Here is a 15,000-nt window from a genome sequence, read left to right as displayed (position 1 = left end):
CGACACTAAAGATGAAACTAAAGATGAAACTGAACACACTGGAATATTTCATATATTAAACTTCACAAAAGCAGAATGGAAATGAATGATATTAATAGATCAATGTCGCCGCCTTGCGTTTCAACAGTTTCATGTTCATAAATAACCGTAACGCTGCTGAACGCCTCAGAACGGCTCGTGTGGAGATGTGAAGTTTCCACCAGAGAAGAAGAGCGAGACGCCGGCGATGAAGAAGAAGATAAACACACTAATGAAGGAGAGATGAGTGTAAAGGACTGTACACAGTAGTATTCTCTGACTGAAGATCAGTGCTGGAGGTATTCATACACACACACACGCGCTGACCTCTGACCTCACGTCTCTGACCTCACGTCTCTGTGACTAACTTTAGTTGCAGCTTCTTTTGTGATTCTGTTTGCATCCGTTCCGATTCTCCAACGAAGAGTGTGTATATATATGTGTATGTGTGTGAGTGAGTGAGTGTGTGTGTATATGTGTATGTATGTGAGTGAGTGAGTGTGTGTGTATATGTGTATGTGAGTGAGTGAGTGTGTGTGTGTTGAACTGATGACAGAATCAAACAAATCACTGCCACATCACATCACAGACTCGAGTAACAGTCTCAGGGTGAATCTTATGGAAGCTTGTTTAACGGAATCAAAAATAAAAAAGGTAATTCACAGAAGTATGACTTGGTTTCTCGGAAATCCGACTAGGAAGTCCGACTGGGTTTCTCAGAACTCTGACTGGGTTACTGGGAAGTACGAAAAAATTCGTACCAATAATCGCAATTCTAAAAATTAAAATAATCAAAATTGTGAGAAAGTAGCAATTACCTTTTTTATTTTTGTATTGTGTCAGAAACGAGCTTCCCCAGACTCGAGATCTGTGTGTTACATCAGTCTGAGACGCTGTAGTGTTCCTGAAGCGATCCAGAGGCTTCACACACGGTCCTGAACACTAGAAACCAGGGAATAAACGCTCCACATCCAGGATTAGATGAGACAGGACAGGCAGAGGTGGACTCACACAGATTTAATAGATGCCAGCGTCAGACATGTGTGGCGGATTGCATTTCTCACAGGAGACGCGCTCGCTGTTACGATTATCACTAGTTAAAGCCTTCTAACCGTGTTTATAAAGTGATGAGGAGTTAGAGCACTAGTTTAAAAGTCATCGACGCGCAACATAAAACATCTGAAATGCTTTTGGTTATAAATCTACAATCGGCCCGTTTCGCAGAGCCGCAAATAAAAACAGCAGAAACCCTCGTAGAAAGTCAATATAAACTCTGTGGCGTGAAATAATCTCTCGAGGAGAATCTGCCGTCTGGAAAAAGTCTCACATTTTTGGTTAATTTAGACGTTAGTTTAAGAAATAATGCAAAAATAGAGTTCATCCCGAGCGTGGCGTCACGCAGCAGAGCCGACGGCGCCGGCGCCGGCCAGTCCCGCGCTCACCGCGCCGGTCAGAAGTGTTTTTGGTAATAGCAACAGGGTTAATCGCGCTCGCACGCGCTCACTGGGCCTTCGAGGCCAAGGCCACGCTCTTCGTCGTCATGGCAACGGGACTCTGCTGCACGTTGCTGGTCACGTGCAGGTTGAGAGCTCCGCCTCCAGCCCCGCCCCCCGACAGGAGATTGGCTGGCAGCAGAGAGAAGCTGGAGGGGTTGAGGAAGAAGGGCGTGGTCATCAGGCCGGGGGCGGGGCTTCCTGCGCTGGTGTTGGCGAATAGGAGGCCGGTGTTTCCGTCGAAGGATGTCAGAGGGAGAGCGCCGCCCGACGCGAGAGCTGCTGAACACACACACACACACACACACACACACACACGCACGCACGCACGCACACACACACACACACACGCGCGTTCATTTATATAGCACTTCTTTCACAACACAATCATGATGTTAATGTTCATATTATCGACCAGCTCTAATCTGACAAATGCAACTATAATTACATTTTGAGACAATATACAGTCAAACCAAACATGTATCAGACACCAGATATCATTTGTGATAGTTTCACTAGTGTGATCAGGACACTATAGTTCAGTGAGGAGAGCAAAATAGCGGCATTTATTTTGCCATTTAGCGGCATCTAGTGGTGAGGTTGTGAACTGCACCCAATAGACCAAAAATGATTGGGACACTTTGAGCTGATCATGTTTTGCTGAAGTGTTTTGTCTTTAATTGCTAATGCTCTTTTTACACACAGACTGAACAAAATGAAGCATTGCTTGGTGATTGGTTGAGCTAAACTGGTATTATCTAATTGTGTAGTTAAATTTAACAGCTGACAGATATTCAACATAATTCATGTGTGAGACAGTCTAACAAAAGGACGGACAAAACCAGTCAAATATCAACTGAGTTCATAACTCTGAGTTCTTTAGTACCATTTTCTAAACTATAGCGAATAAACTGAGATAATGTGAGAAATGTTGACGATGTCTGAATAAATGTTGGTTTGACTGTAAATAATCGAGCAGTTGAGATTTTCTACACAGTGAATAATTGTAGACCCAGAGGTCACAGGTCATACCCTGGATGGTGGCCAGTGTGTTGTTGTTCATCAACGTGTTTCCCAGAGCAGGAGAAAAACTCAACAGCGTCCCACTGCACAACACAAGCAGAGATCACATGATCAACACGGTGAAGGCACCACCAATGAGATTACACTGGGGGCGGAGCTTTCAGTATCATGTGACCAACAAAACCTCAGATTCACACAGAAGTATAACACATATAACACTCCACTCATGAGAGTTTGAGAACAGAACATTTAACGAACCTGAAAACAGGCAAGACACAACAAGTGATCTTTCCCTACTTAAATAATCACAGCATATTAAGACACTTGTTTTGTATTACAGGTTTTCTGAAATGTTATGTTTAAATATGCAGGCACGATCTCATTAAATATGCACTAATTTGCATACAGTTCCAGAACAGATTCTGAACACTGGATAAAGCCAGATTTAAAACCCTTGTTTGATTTTGTTAACATATTAGAGTAAAAGGTTTTCCAGGGGGATTTTGGACTTTTTACTCCGTAACTCACCGCCTTTAAAGAGTGTTGAGATTTAAACCTACATACACAAATAGATAAAGTGCCCAAAAATAAACACTTAAATGTGTTTTGGATGTTCTCTTTCCACTAGTCTGAAAGACGACGACTGTTATGGAAGCAAAATAGAGCTCATGTGCATGAAAAACACTGTTAGATCTTTATTGTCACTGCATATGTGTATACAACGAAATTTTGCTGGAGCAATCCGATCTGCAGCATTAAAATAGAAATACAAATTATTTAGCATTTTACAAATAAAATACATTTACCCCTTAATATAAATAAATACTCTAAAAATATAAAACAAAATTAACACAAAAGTCATTGCACAATGATTATGACTTATTTCTTAATTTTGGGCAGAAATGTGACCTGGACATGTTTTGGACCCCCAAAGTCCCCCCCTCACACACACACACACACACACACACACACTCACCCTTGCGTCAGCTGCGAGGGTGTTATGAATGTTGGGTTAAATCCTGTGCCTGTCACCAGGAACTGCCCCGCCCCCTGCGTGACCGTGGTTGCCGTGGAAACTGCCTCCTGTTTCACACTGGTGATGGACGGGCTGAGTGACGACGACGTCACGGGCGTAGCGATGGCGGGCGCCATGGAGATGACCGACGGTGTGTGTGATGTCACTTGAGTCAGAGCACCACCTACAGCACAAACACACACATAAAACATCATTCATGAGCTCACATGAGGAATATAGAGCCACATGAAACTGTGAAAGGAAGATAAACGCACCACTGAGTGTGAAGTTTGAGATGTTGCTGGCGGTCAGTGGAACAACAGAATTCACTGTTAGCGTGTTCGTGCTGGACACCTGGAAACAAGCAATCACTCGTCAATAATAGATCACTCACTTCACTGGTCTGCAGCTACGGTTTAAGGATGTGAAGTGACTTTGGTTCATACGGTGTGTGACTTGTGTGATGTGAAGTACGGTGTGTGACTGTGTGATGTGAAGTGACTGGTTCATACGGTGTCGGACTGTGTGATGTGAAGTGACTCTGGTTCATACGGTGTCGGACTGTGTGATGTGAAGTACGGTGTGTGACTGAGATGTGAAGTGACTGGTTCATACAGCGCATGACTGTGATGTGAAGTGACTCTGGTTCATACGGTGTGTGACTGTGTGATGTGAAGTACGGTGTGTGACTGTGATGTGAAGTGACTCTGGTTCATACGTTGTGTGACTGTGTGATGTGAAGTGAGTCTGGTTCATACGGCGCGTCACTGTGTGATGTGAAGTGAGTCTGGTTCATACAGTGTGTGACTGAGATGTGAAGTGACTCTGGTTCATACGGCGTGTGACTGTGTGATGTGAAGTACGGTGTGTGACTGTGATGTGAAGTGACTCTGGTTCATACGGTGTGTGACTGTGAGTGATGTGAAGTGACTCTGGTTCATACGGTGTGTGACTGTGATGTGAAGTGACTCTGGTTCATACGGTGTGTGACTGAGATGTGAAGTGACTGGTTCATCCGGTGTGTGACTGTGTGATGTGAAGTGACTCTGGTTCATACGGTGTGTGACTGAGATGTGAAGTGACTGGTTCATACAGCGCATGACTGTGTGATGTGAAGTGACTCTGGTTCATACGGTGTGTGACTGTGTGATGTGAAGTACGGTGTGTGACTGTGTGATGTGAAGTGACTCTGGTTCATACGGTGTGTGACTGTGATGTGGGGTGACTCTGGTTCATACGGTGTGTGACTGAGATGTGAAGTGACTGGTTCATACAGCGCATGACTGTGTGATGTGAAGTGACTGGTTCATACGGTGTGTGACTGTGTGATGTGAAGTACGGTGTGTGACTGTGATGTGAAGTGACTCTGGTTCATACGGTGTGTGACTGAGATGTGAAGTGACTGGTTCATACAGCGCATGACTGTGTGATGTGAAGTGACTGGTTCATACGGTGTGTGACTGAGATGTGAAGTGACTGGTTCATACAGCGCATGACTGTGTGATGTGAAGTGACTCTGGTTCATACGGTGTGTGACTGAGATGTGAAGTGACTGGTTCATACAGCGCATGACTGTGTGATGTGAAGTGACTCTGGTTCATACGGTGTGTGACTGTGTGATGTGAAGTACGGTGTGTGACTGTGTGATGTGAAGTGACTCTGGTTCATACGGTGTGTGACTGTGTGATGTGAAGTGACTCTGGTTCATACGGTGTGTGACTGAGATGTGAAGTGACTGGTTCATACAGCGCATGACTGTGTGATGTGAAGTGACTCTGGTTCATACGGTGTGTGACTGTGTGATGTGAAGTACGGTGTGTGACTGTGTGATGTGAAGTGACTCTGGTTCATACGGTGTGTGACTGAGATGTGAAGTGACTGGTTCATACAGCGCATGACTGTGTGATGTGAAGTGACTGGTTCATACGGTGTGTGACTGTGTGATGTGAAGTACGGTGTGTGACTGTGATGTGAAGTGACTCTGGTTCATACGGTGTGTGACTGTGATGTGAAGTGAGTCTGGTTCATACGGCGCGTGACTGTGTGATGTGAAGTGAGTCTGGTTCATACAGTGTGTGACTGAGATGTGAAGTGACACTGGTTCATACGGTGTGTGACTGTGTGATGTGAAGTGAGTCTGGTTCATACGGCGTGTGACTGTGTGATGTGAAGTGACTCTGGTTCATACGGTGTGTGACTGTGTGATGTGAAGTGACTCTGGTTCATACGGTGTGTGACTGTGTGATGTGAAGTGACTCTGGTTCATACGGTGTGTGACTGTGTGATGTGAAGTGACTCTGGTTCATATGGCGCGTGACTGTGTGATGTGAAGTGACTCTGGTTCATACGGTGTGTGACTGTGTGATGTGAAGTGACTCTGGTTCATACGGTGTGTGACTGTGTGATGTGAAGTGACTCTGGTTCATATGGCGCGTGACTGTGTGATGTGAAGTGACTCTGGATCGTGACTCACGGTGTTGGCGCTGCTGTAGATGGCTTTGATGGCTGATGGTGACCCGCTGCAGCTGCTGGGAGGATTGATCCTCTTCTCCTTCTGTCTGCGGTTACAGAACCAGACTCGCACCACCTCCTTCTCCATGTTGAGCTGATCTGCGATCAGTGTGATCTCCTCTGACGACGGCTTCTGACTCTGCTGCAGATCACACACAAACCGCTTCAGCACATCACACAATCACTGACTGCAACACTTCTGTTGCTTGGAATAATCTGCTAAATATTTTTTAATTGTCCATGCTTCCGTCACTAAATGATGAATTCAAGCTAAAAGATCAAAACTATTAAACAAAATAAGAAATGTTACTATTGTATTATTTTCACTTTAAGATTTTTTTTACAGTTTAAAGCGACGCTATGTAACTTTTCAACCTTCATAATATATTTCCAAGATCCTTGTGATGGTACATCGACTTACAATAGGTTGAATGACACGTCTGCCATAGCCTGACAGGGTCTGTATCGCTTTTACTGGCACTATGTAACTTCGGGGTTCGGGTAGTAACAAGAGCACAAAATTCGACTGCTTTACGGCATACGTCACTTCCCCCACCACTTCGTCAAATTTGGACGTGAGAGGCCAACCAGCGTTTGTTTTCGGCTTTCGTACGTATGTTTTTGTCATGGGGTTTGTTTACACCTGGCCACTTCATGCATTTTCTCAGATCGGATAGCTATCCGTATCCGATGTGAAAAGTCCAGGTTTAAATGCCCTCCGAAACGCATTTGAGACGGATTTGAATCCGATCCCTCAAACCACTTCAGGAGGAGATCTGAGACGCATTCCAGACGAAACTGGACAAGTGTAAATGCATATGGTTGTTGAAACCACATATGTAAATTGTACTCCTCCCAAAAATGCTAAAAAAAAAAAGTAAAGAAACGAAATGATCTTACCAGGGCTGTTACTGCTCTCTCTTATTGCGGTCTTTGATTTTGAAATTTTAGCCGATGATCTATAAAATGCAGCTCATATCTGTTGCTTTCGGTGACGTGCACTCCATTAAATCTGCATATAGCGCGAGAATTGAAGATCAAATTTAAATCCGTTTCGCAAAAATACATTTATGTGACCAGGTGTAAATGGAATCGTTTTGATAAATCAGATAGCTATGCCTCACGAATTAGTTTTCCAGCTGAACTCAGGTGTTGTGAGGTGTATTTATCACGTTGATTCCTGCGATTATCATGAGAACAGCTTTCAATATCTCACATAATTATCATAAACAAGCCTAACTTAGAGGTTGTAAATAGTGTAAACGAGCACAATTTGCAAACTATTATGATAAATTGCAATAATCATGTCTAATGACATCATAACGGCCAATGTTATGAAATAATGCGACGTACATTTAACTTAATTGATGTTATCTGGCATTTTGTAATGTTTACATTCCAATAAAAACAACACAAATTAAATTATACAGTAGGCCTAGACTATAGACTATTTACTTGTGATTTAGCTGCAATCATGTAAAAATGTTATAATATAATTTACGACAGTGCAAGTATTCCACAGCGACTCTAGGGGTCGCTGTTTGACAAAAACACAATTTCTACTTAGTGTGGCTTTAACTGTAAAATTACAATACTAATATTTATGGCTGTCTTTGGGGGGAAACCGCACGGAGCCTAAAAGTTTCTCTTTTATTGATTTGAAGTATAACACGTTTGTTGCTTGGAATATTCTAAAGTAAATAAATAGAGGATTCAAATTTTAATTTTGTGTTAATTCACAGTAAAATAAAAAAAATTAGTATTTAAGAAAAATAATATCATGCATTTTTTACAGTACAACTGTAAAATTACAATACTAATATTTAAGGCTGTATTCGGCCTAAAACTGAATGGAGCATTAAAGTTTCTTATTTGTTGATTTTAAGTATAACACTGGAATATTCTAAAGTATATAAAGGGTTAAATTAAATGAAAAAAATTCAGTACATTCAAATGACTTTGCTAAGCCCCGCCCCAAAAACATCAATTACCAATCCTACCTCAGCAACGGTTGCCATCCGCAGGCATTTGGTTGTTTGGATAGTTTTAAGTGTGATTTTATGGAAATCCTTCATAAATGCGAAAGATTTAGGGTTTAGGAGCTCAGTGTGGGTCAGGGTCAGTGCGGGTGTTGGTTCGGGTCAGTGTTGGTTCGGGTTAGGGTCAGTGTTGGTTCGGGTCAAGGTCAATGCGAGTCAGTGCTGGTTAAGGTCAGGGCGGGTCAGGGTTGGTTCGGGTCAAGGTCAATGCGAGTCAGTGCTGGTTAAGGTCAGGGTTGGTTCGGGTCAAGGTCAATGCGAGTCAGTGCTGGTTAGGGTCAGTGCGGGTCAGGGTTGGTTCGAGTAAAGGTCAATGCGAGTCAGTGCTGGTTAAGGTCAGTGCGGGTCAGGGTTGGTTCGGGTCAAGGTCAATGCGAGTCAGTGCTGGTTAAGGTCAGGGTTGGTTCGGGTCAAGGTCAATGCGAGTCAGTGCTGGTTAGGGTCAGTGCGGGTCAGGGTTGGTTCGGGTCAAGGTCAATGCGAGTCAGTGCTGGTTAGGGTCAGTGCGGGTCAGGGTTGGTTCGGGTCAAGGTCAATGCGAGTCAGTGCTGGTTAAGGTCAGTGCGGGTCAGGGTTGGTTCGGGTCAAGGTCAGTGCGGGTCAGGGTTGGTTCGGGTCAAGGTCAGTGCGGGTCAGGGTTGGTTCGGGTCAAGGTCAATGCGAGTCAGTGCTGGTTAGGGTCAGTGCGGGTCAGGGTTGGTTCGGGCCAGGGTCAGGGTTGGTTGGGGTTTAGGAGCCCTCTAGTGGTCAGGAGACCCGCTCACCTCCAGAAAGCTCCTCTCTAAGGCCAGGCGTATGGTGGTCTCGATGCTGGTCCGCTTCTTACGGCGCCGGTTCAGACTCTCGCAGAGACCCGGAGACATCTCGCTCGCACTCGACACCACGCAATCGGCAGACATGTTCTCTGCAGAAACACAGAGCGAGAAGTGTTCCGTTAAATGTCTCGATCTGTGTCCTAGCACTGGGCGATCCATCGGTTCATACCCAATACCGGTGTGTGTGCTTTAACAGCGCTGGGGATGTGTGTGTTCCTGAGACCGTGCAGATGGAGAGGTTAAACTGTCAAATTATATTACAGTGCTTCCCAATATCAACACTGCCCCGCACAGGTAGATTTTCCAAAAGGCATTGACATTGTTGAATAAACATGAGCACTGCACGTTTAACAGTCAAAACATGGCGTGGGTGTTTATATATGTATCTTTGAAGGGAACTGACTGTCTTTAGAAAAGTTTTGATGTTATTTTGATTTAATCTTCATCTGTCCTGATAAAGCAGCGTTTATGAAGGAGATTGCCGCTCCTACAGCGCCTCCTGCTGGACCTCTTTGTAAACATCATTTTGTGAGGCCTTGCAAACCTGTATTAATACTAGTGCGGAATATTTCTACAATATTCACTCATGACAGTTAAATAGGGCATTATAGAGGCCCGTTCACACCAAGGACGATAACTATAAAGATAATAGTTCTAAAAATCATTCTCCATATTAAAGAATAGCAGAGTTCACACCACAGCTATAACGATAAACATATGAGGGACGATATCGTTGGGATCACTTTCAGAAAGATTTTTTCCCAGCAGTCTGATATAGACTGATATATGGATACATGGATATATGGAAATCATTTGGTCGTACCCTTGGAATAAATGGTGAGAAATATTAGCGATGAGATCATCATGCAGGCTAGCAAATAGTGTTACAAAATTACCTCAGGCATCCAGCGCTAGTTTCGACAATACTGTATTTCTTCCTTTGAAGTTGCAGAGAAAAGAGTGTTGTGTATATACGGTATATATATATATATATGTATATATATAAATAAAGGTGTTGACTAGGTGTTGTTTTATTCCCACTATTGACTTCGTCAGCTAATTTCTACTGTTAGATTAGATCGATTACACTTGGCTACCTAGATTCAGTTTAGATGCGCTCGGAACGTAGCATGCTGAGGACATCTGATGCTAAAAGACGTGTAAATACAACAAGAACAGCAAAAAATTGTTGTACACAACCTGATACACAAAAATACCGTGATATATATAATTATAAATGTGACACCGGCCAGCAGGAGTGTGTCCCACAGAAGATGCGCGAGTGCAGTGCTAGCTTTAGCATCTCACCTGCGTCGTTGAGCCATTTCTCCAGCAGGGGTTTGAGTTTGCACATGTTCTTGAAGCTCAGGTTCAAGGCCTCGAATCTGGAGATGGTGGTCTGGCTGAAGTCGTTTCCGTAGAGTTTCCCCATCGCCAACCCCACGTCCCCCTGAAACACACGTGATGGACACGTTAGCATTGCGCGCCGGCACACAGCACAGGCGTGTGGATGGCGAGGGTCACCTGAGTGAAGCCCAGCTTGATGCGCCTCTGCTTGAAGCTCTTGGCGAACTGTTCGAGCTCCTCGAGGTCGCCGGCCTCCTCCACACACGGGCCGTCCACACGCTTCGGGCCGGGACACGCCGGAGACGGCATCGCTGCGATCTTCCTCGTCGGGGTCGCCGCCTGACACATCACCAACACATGCAAACATCAGTCAAACACACTCCAGCAAAGTTAGCGGCCCCTAAGTTAACCCCCTGAGGTCTACGGTATCGCCGGCGATACCAGCTCGCTTTTTTTTTATTAGTGTAAAAGAAACTCATAAATACTCTGTTGACTTTGATTTTCCATAGGAGTTTCATACATCAATCGATTCTGTTAAATGTGTATTATTTTTGTGTATACTCACAATAAAAACAAAGTGTTGTGCTTTTTGCCAAATAAAGAAAAATAAACACGAAGCGAGTTCTGCCTTCTCTCTGCCAGTGAAGTCCATTCTGAAACGCGTCCGAAAATTAACAATAACTCAGCGAATACTCAGTCAAACAGACATACAGACAGACAGGCATGAAGCTTGAATTCTCTTCTTTTAAATGAAGTCATTTATATAAAAAAACAATTATTCTCATCTTGTGAAATCTGTATTAAAAGAGAGCGATTCCAGTCGAGCTCATCTCATCTCATTACGTTATAATCGGCCCCGCCCACGGAGAGCGCGCGCTATTCAAACGCAAATGGCTGAGGCAATCCTGTGAACGCCCCCATCAGCTCGAGAAAACACACACGTTTATTTAGATCATTGTTTACACCGTCTTGCAGCGCTGTGAGGAATAATACTAATCGAAAATGTCCCTCAGAAGTGCGGGTATATCGAGGAGCGAGCTGAGGAATACAAGTAAGTTTTTTTCCTTCTCACGTGAATTTCTTCACGTGGGTTTCTGTTTATGAATGAATAAACGGCAGAGATGCGCGCTGTTTACCACAGCTGGCAAAGACAGTTTAAATTTAAATCGCGTGTGTGAATGAATGATGATGTTTTAGCAAACTGTATTGCTATACTGAGATAAGTAAACATCGACTGAATGTTGAAATATAATGTAGGCTATTTGTATAAGCAACGTATTAAACTGCAAATTAACAATATGCCCTAATATTTCATGAAAACAACGTTACAGTCAGACGAAATATGAAAGACAACATTTTGTTTAGTAGATTTGGGTACAGTTTTTACTGTAGAATATACTGCCACATCAAATAAGCTTTTGTTTAGCCATTTCTATATATAAAATACGATTTTTGTCAAAAATAAAGTCATCAACTAAGATGTTAGCTGTTCCAATGTTGGTTATATTCAAACTAATGAATACATAGATAAAATGTAGGGCCTATAATCATTTTTTTTTACAAAGAAAGAGTACACTTGAAATATTGTTGAAATTGTAATTATTGTTGTAATTGTAACCATTTTAATAAAATAGCAAAACATATTTACAAGATAGATGTAAGCAAAATCTTAAATGGTCAATATAAGTCTTCTTCTAAATATATCTTTTGTCCTTTCATTGTGGCTCAGTCAGTGTCACACCTGAGTGAATGGCTAATTATGCAGAGTGGGTGTATTCTAAGGTGTAAACCACTCCTCGTTCACGCCCCCTCGCATATTGGCTTTCCAAGCAAAACCTGTTTTACATCAATTTAAATCAATGTATGGTTTTATGTGAACGATAAAGCAAGACTATTTTCACATAATTTTGAAGAAAAAACTATAGGCGACGACATCCATAAGTCAAAAGTCTTATTGCCACATATTTAGTATGTGTTTTGTGGTCTTATTTCAAAAATTTTAATTTTTAGTTTTTTCGATAACCACGCATAAACATTATTCTCTCAAAAATGAAAACATGTACATACATGTGGCTCACATATTATTGTAGTCCTGTTTGTGCTATATAGAGTGAATTTACACCTTTGCCATTAATATGTTTATAAGCAACTGAAAAAAAGCACAAATGTCAGGGCATGTCAGAACACCCCCAGGGCCCAAAAAAACGCTTCAGGACTCCAGAGGGTTAATAACTAATGATCTTTACAACGGAAGTGAATCAATCAAAACTAACTTTATCTGGACAATAACTCTATTCTAGATCTGCTGTAAAGCCTAAACAATCTCTGTTACTGTAATCTCCTATTATCACTGTAAAGCTGCTGTGAAACACTATAGTGTTAAAGCGCTGTATAGTGTGTGAGTGTGAGTGTGTGTGAGAGACCTGTGTGGTGAGCGTGAGGCTGGTCTGCGTGGTGTGAGTGTGTGTGTGTGTGTGTCAGACCTGTGTGTGGTGAGCGTGAGAGCTGGTCTGCGTGGTGTGAGTCGTGTGTGTGTGTCAGACCTGTGTGGTGAGCGTGAGGCTGGTCTGCGTGGTGTGAGTGTGTGTGTGTGTCAGACCTGTGTGGTGAGCGTGAGCTGGTCTGCGTGGTGTGAGTGTGTGTGTGTGTCAGACCTGTGTGGTGAGCGTGAGCTGGTCTGCGTGGTGTGAGTGTGTAGTGTGTGTGTCAGACCTGTGTGGTGAGCGTGAGGCTGGTCTGCGTGGTGTGAGTGTGTGTGTGTGTCAGACCTGTGTGGTGAGCGTGAGGCTGGTCTGCGTGGTGTGAGTGTGTGTGTGTGTCAGACCTGTGTGGTGAGCGTGAGGCTGGTCTGCGTGGTGTGAGTGTGTGTGTGTGTCAGACCTGTGTGGTGAGCGTGAGGCTGGTCTGCGTCGGCACGAGGCTGGCTTGGCTTTGAGGTAGTTGAGTCAGAATATTCTGAGCTTGCAGGAGACCTGAGAACAGGAGGAGAACAGGACGAGTCAAGAACCACCATCATCATCATCAATCATGTCTAACAAACACACACACACGTACCGGTCTGACCCTGAGGAGACGGAGAGATGATGAACTGAGGCCTGCATCTGAGGACTGATGGGAGTGACCTCGACGGAACCAATACAAACTGCTGCAGGTTCAGGCCCTGAGGAGCCAAACCCTGAGAGAGAGAGAGGGGCGAGAGAGATAGAGGGAGAGAGAGGAGAGATGAGAGAGAGAGAGAGAGAGGAGAGAGAGGGCGAGAGAGAGAGAGAGAGGGCGAGAGAGAGAGCGCAAGAGAGAGAGAGAGAGAGAGAGGGCGAGAGAGAGAGAGGGCGAGAGAGAGAGAGAGAGAGAGAGGGCGAGGAGAGAGAGAGAGAGAGAGAGAGAGGCGAGAGAGAGGGCGAGAGAGAGAGAGGGCGAGAGAGAGAGAGAGAGAGAGAGGGCGAGAGAGAGAGAGAGAGAGAGAGGGCGAGAGGGAGAGAGGGCAGGAGAGGAGAGAGAGAGGGCGAGAGAGAGAGAGGGCGAGAGAGAGAGCGCAAGAGAGAGAGAGAGGGGCGAGAGAGAGAGAGAGGGCGAGAGAGAGAGAGGGGCAAGGAGAGGAGAGAGAGAGAGAGAGGGCGAGAGAGAGAGAGAGGGCAGGAGAGGAGAGAGAGAGAGAGGGCGAGAGAGGTCGAGAGAGAGAGAGAGGGCGAGAGAGAGAGAGAGGGCGAGAGAGAGAGAGGGCAGGAGAGGAGAAGAGAGGGCGAGAGGGCGAGAGAGAGAGAGAGGGGCGAGAGAGAGAGGGGCAGGAGAGGAGAGAGAGAGAGAGGGCGAGAGAGAGAGAGAGAGCGAGAGAGTAGAGAGAGGGCGAGAGAGAGAGAGGGCAGGGAGAGGAGAGAGAGGGCGAGAGAGAGAGGGCAGGAGAGGAGGAGAGAGAGAGAGGGGAGAGCTGAGAGAGAGAGAGAGAGAGAGAGAGCAAGAGAGAGAGAGGGCGATGAGAGAGAGAGGGCGGGCGAGAGAGAGGGCGGGGCGAGAGAGAGGGCGGGCGAAGAGAGAGGGCGGGCGAGAGAGAGAGGGCGGGGCGAGAGAGAGAGAGAGGGCAGGAGAGAGAGAGGCGAGAGAGAGAGAGAGGGCGAGAGAGAGAGCGCAAGAGAGAGAGAGAGGGCGAGAGAGAGAGAGAGGGCGAGAGAGAGAGAGGGCAGGAGAGGAGATGAGAGAGAGGGCGAGAGGGCGAGAGAGAGAGAGAGGGCGAGAGAGAGAGAGAGGGCAGGAGAGGAGAGAGAGAGAGAGGGCGAGAAGAGGTCGAGAGAGAGAGAGAGCGAGAGAGATGAGAGGGCGAGAGAGAGAGAGGGCGAGAGAGAGAGAGGGCAGGAGAGGAGAGAGAGGCGAGAGAGAGAGAGAGAGGGCGAGAGAGAGAGAGAAGGAGAGGGCGAGAGAGAGAGAGAGAGAGAGGGCGAGAGAGAGAGAGGGCGAGAGAGAGAGCGCAAGAGAGAGAGAGAGGGCGAGAGAGAGACGAGAGAGGCGAGAGAGATAGGGCAGGAGAGGAGAGCAGAGAGAGAGGGCTGAGAGAGAGAGAGAGAGAGAGAGAGAGGGCGAGAGAGAGAGAGAGAGAGGGGCGAGAGAGAGAGCAGAGGCGCAAGAGAGAGAGAGAGAGGGCGAGAGAGAGAGAGAGGGCAGAGAGAGAGAGCAGCGAGAGGAGAGAGAGAGAGGGCGAGAGAGAGAGAGAGAGCGAGAGAGAAAGCGAGAGAGAGAGAGGAGAGAGG

The 15,000-nt window shown here is 45.4% G+C and overlaps 1 protein-coding gene across 1 annotated transcript in view; it reads right to left on the bottom strand.

Moving 5' to 3' along the window:
• Window positions 1–1,020: 1,020 nt before the first annotated feature.
• Window positions 1,021–15,000, bottom strand: part of LOC309494768 (POU domain, class 2, transcription factor 1-like) — a gene marked incomplete at its 5' end in the record, with an annotated part of 14,777 nt that continues 797 nt past the window's right edge. The window contains 10 exons of the mRNA XM_082164178.1: window positions 1,021–1,793; window positions 2,544–2,617; window positions 3,511–3,733; window positions 3,825–3,903; window positions 6,023–6,202; window positions 8,864–9,003; window positions 10,223–10,364; window positions 10,439–10,600; window positions 13,142–13,233; window positions 13,316–13,436. Coding sequence (XP_082020304.1) covers window positions 1,519–1,793; window positions 2,544–2,617; window positions 3,511–3,733; window positions 3,825–3,903; window positions 6,023–6,202; window positions 8,864–9,003; window positions 10,223–10,364; window positions 10,439–10,600; window positions 13,142–13,233; window positions 13,316–13,436 — 1,488 coding nt within the window. The 3' untranslated portion in view covers window positions 1,021–1,518. The remainder of the gene's footprint in view (window positions 1,794–2,543; window positions 2,618–3,510; window positions 3,734–3,824; window positions 3,904–6,022; window positions 6,203–8,863; window positions 9,004–10,222; window positions 10,365–10,438; window positions 10,601–13,141; window positions 13,234–13,315; window positions 13,437–15,000) is intronic.

Source organism: Leuciscus leuciscus (genome assembly GCF_965113295.1).
Source record: "Leuciscus leuciscus genome assembly, chromosome: 3".
Lineage (NCBI taxonomy): Eukaryota > Metazoa > Chordata > Actinopteri > Cypriniformes > Leuciscidae > Leuciscus > Leuciscus leuciscus.
This window is presented reverse-complemented; position numbering and strand designations above follow the sequence as displayed.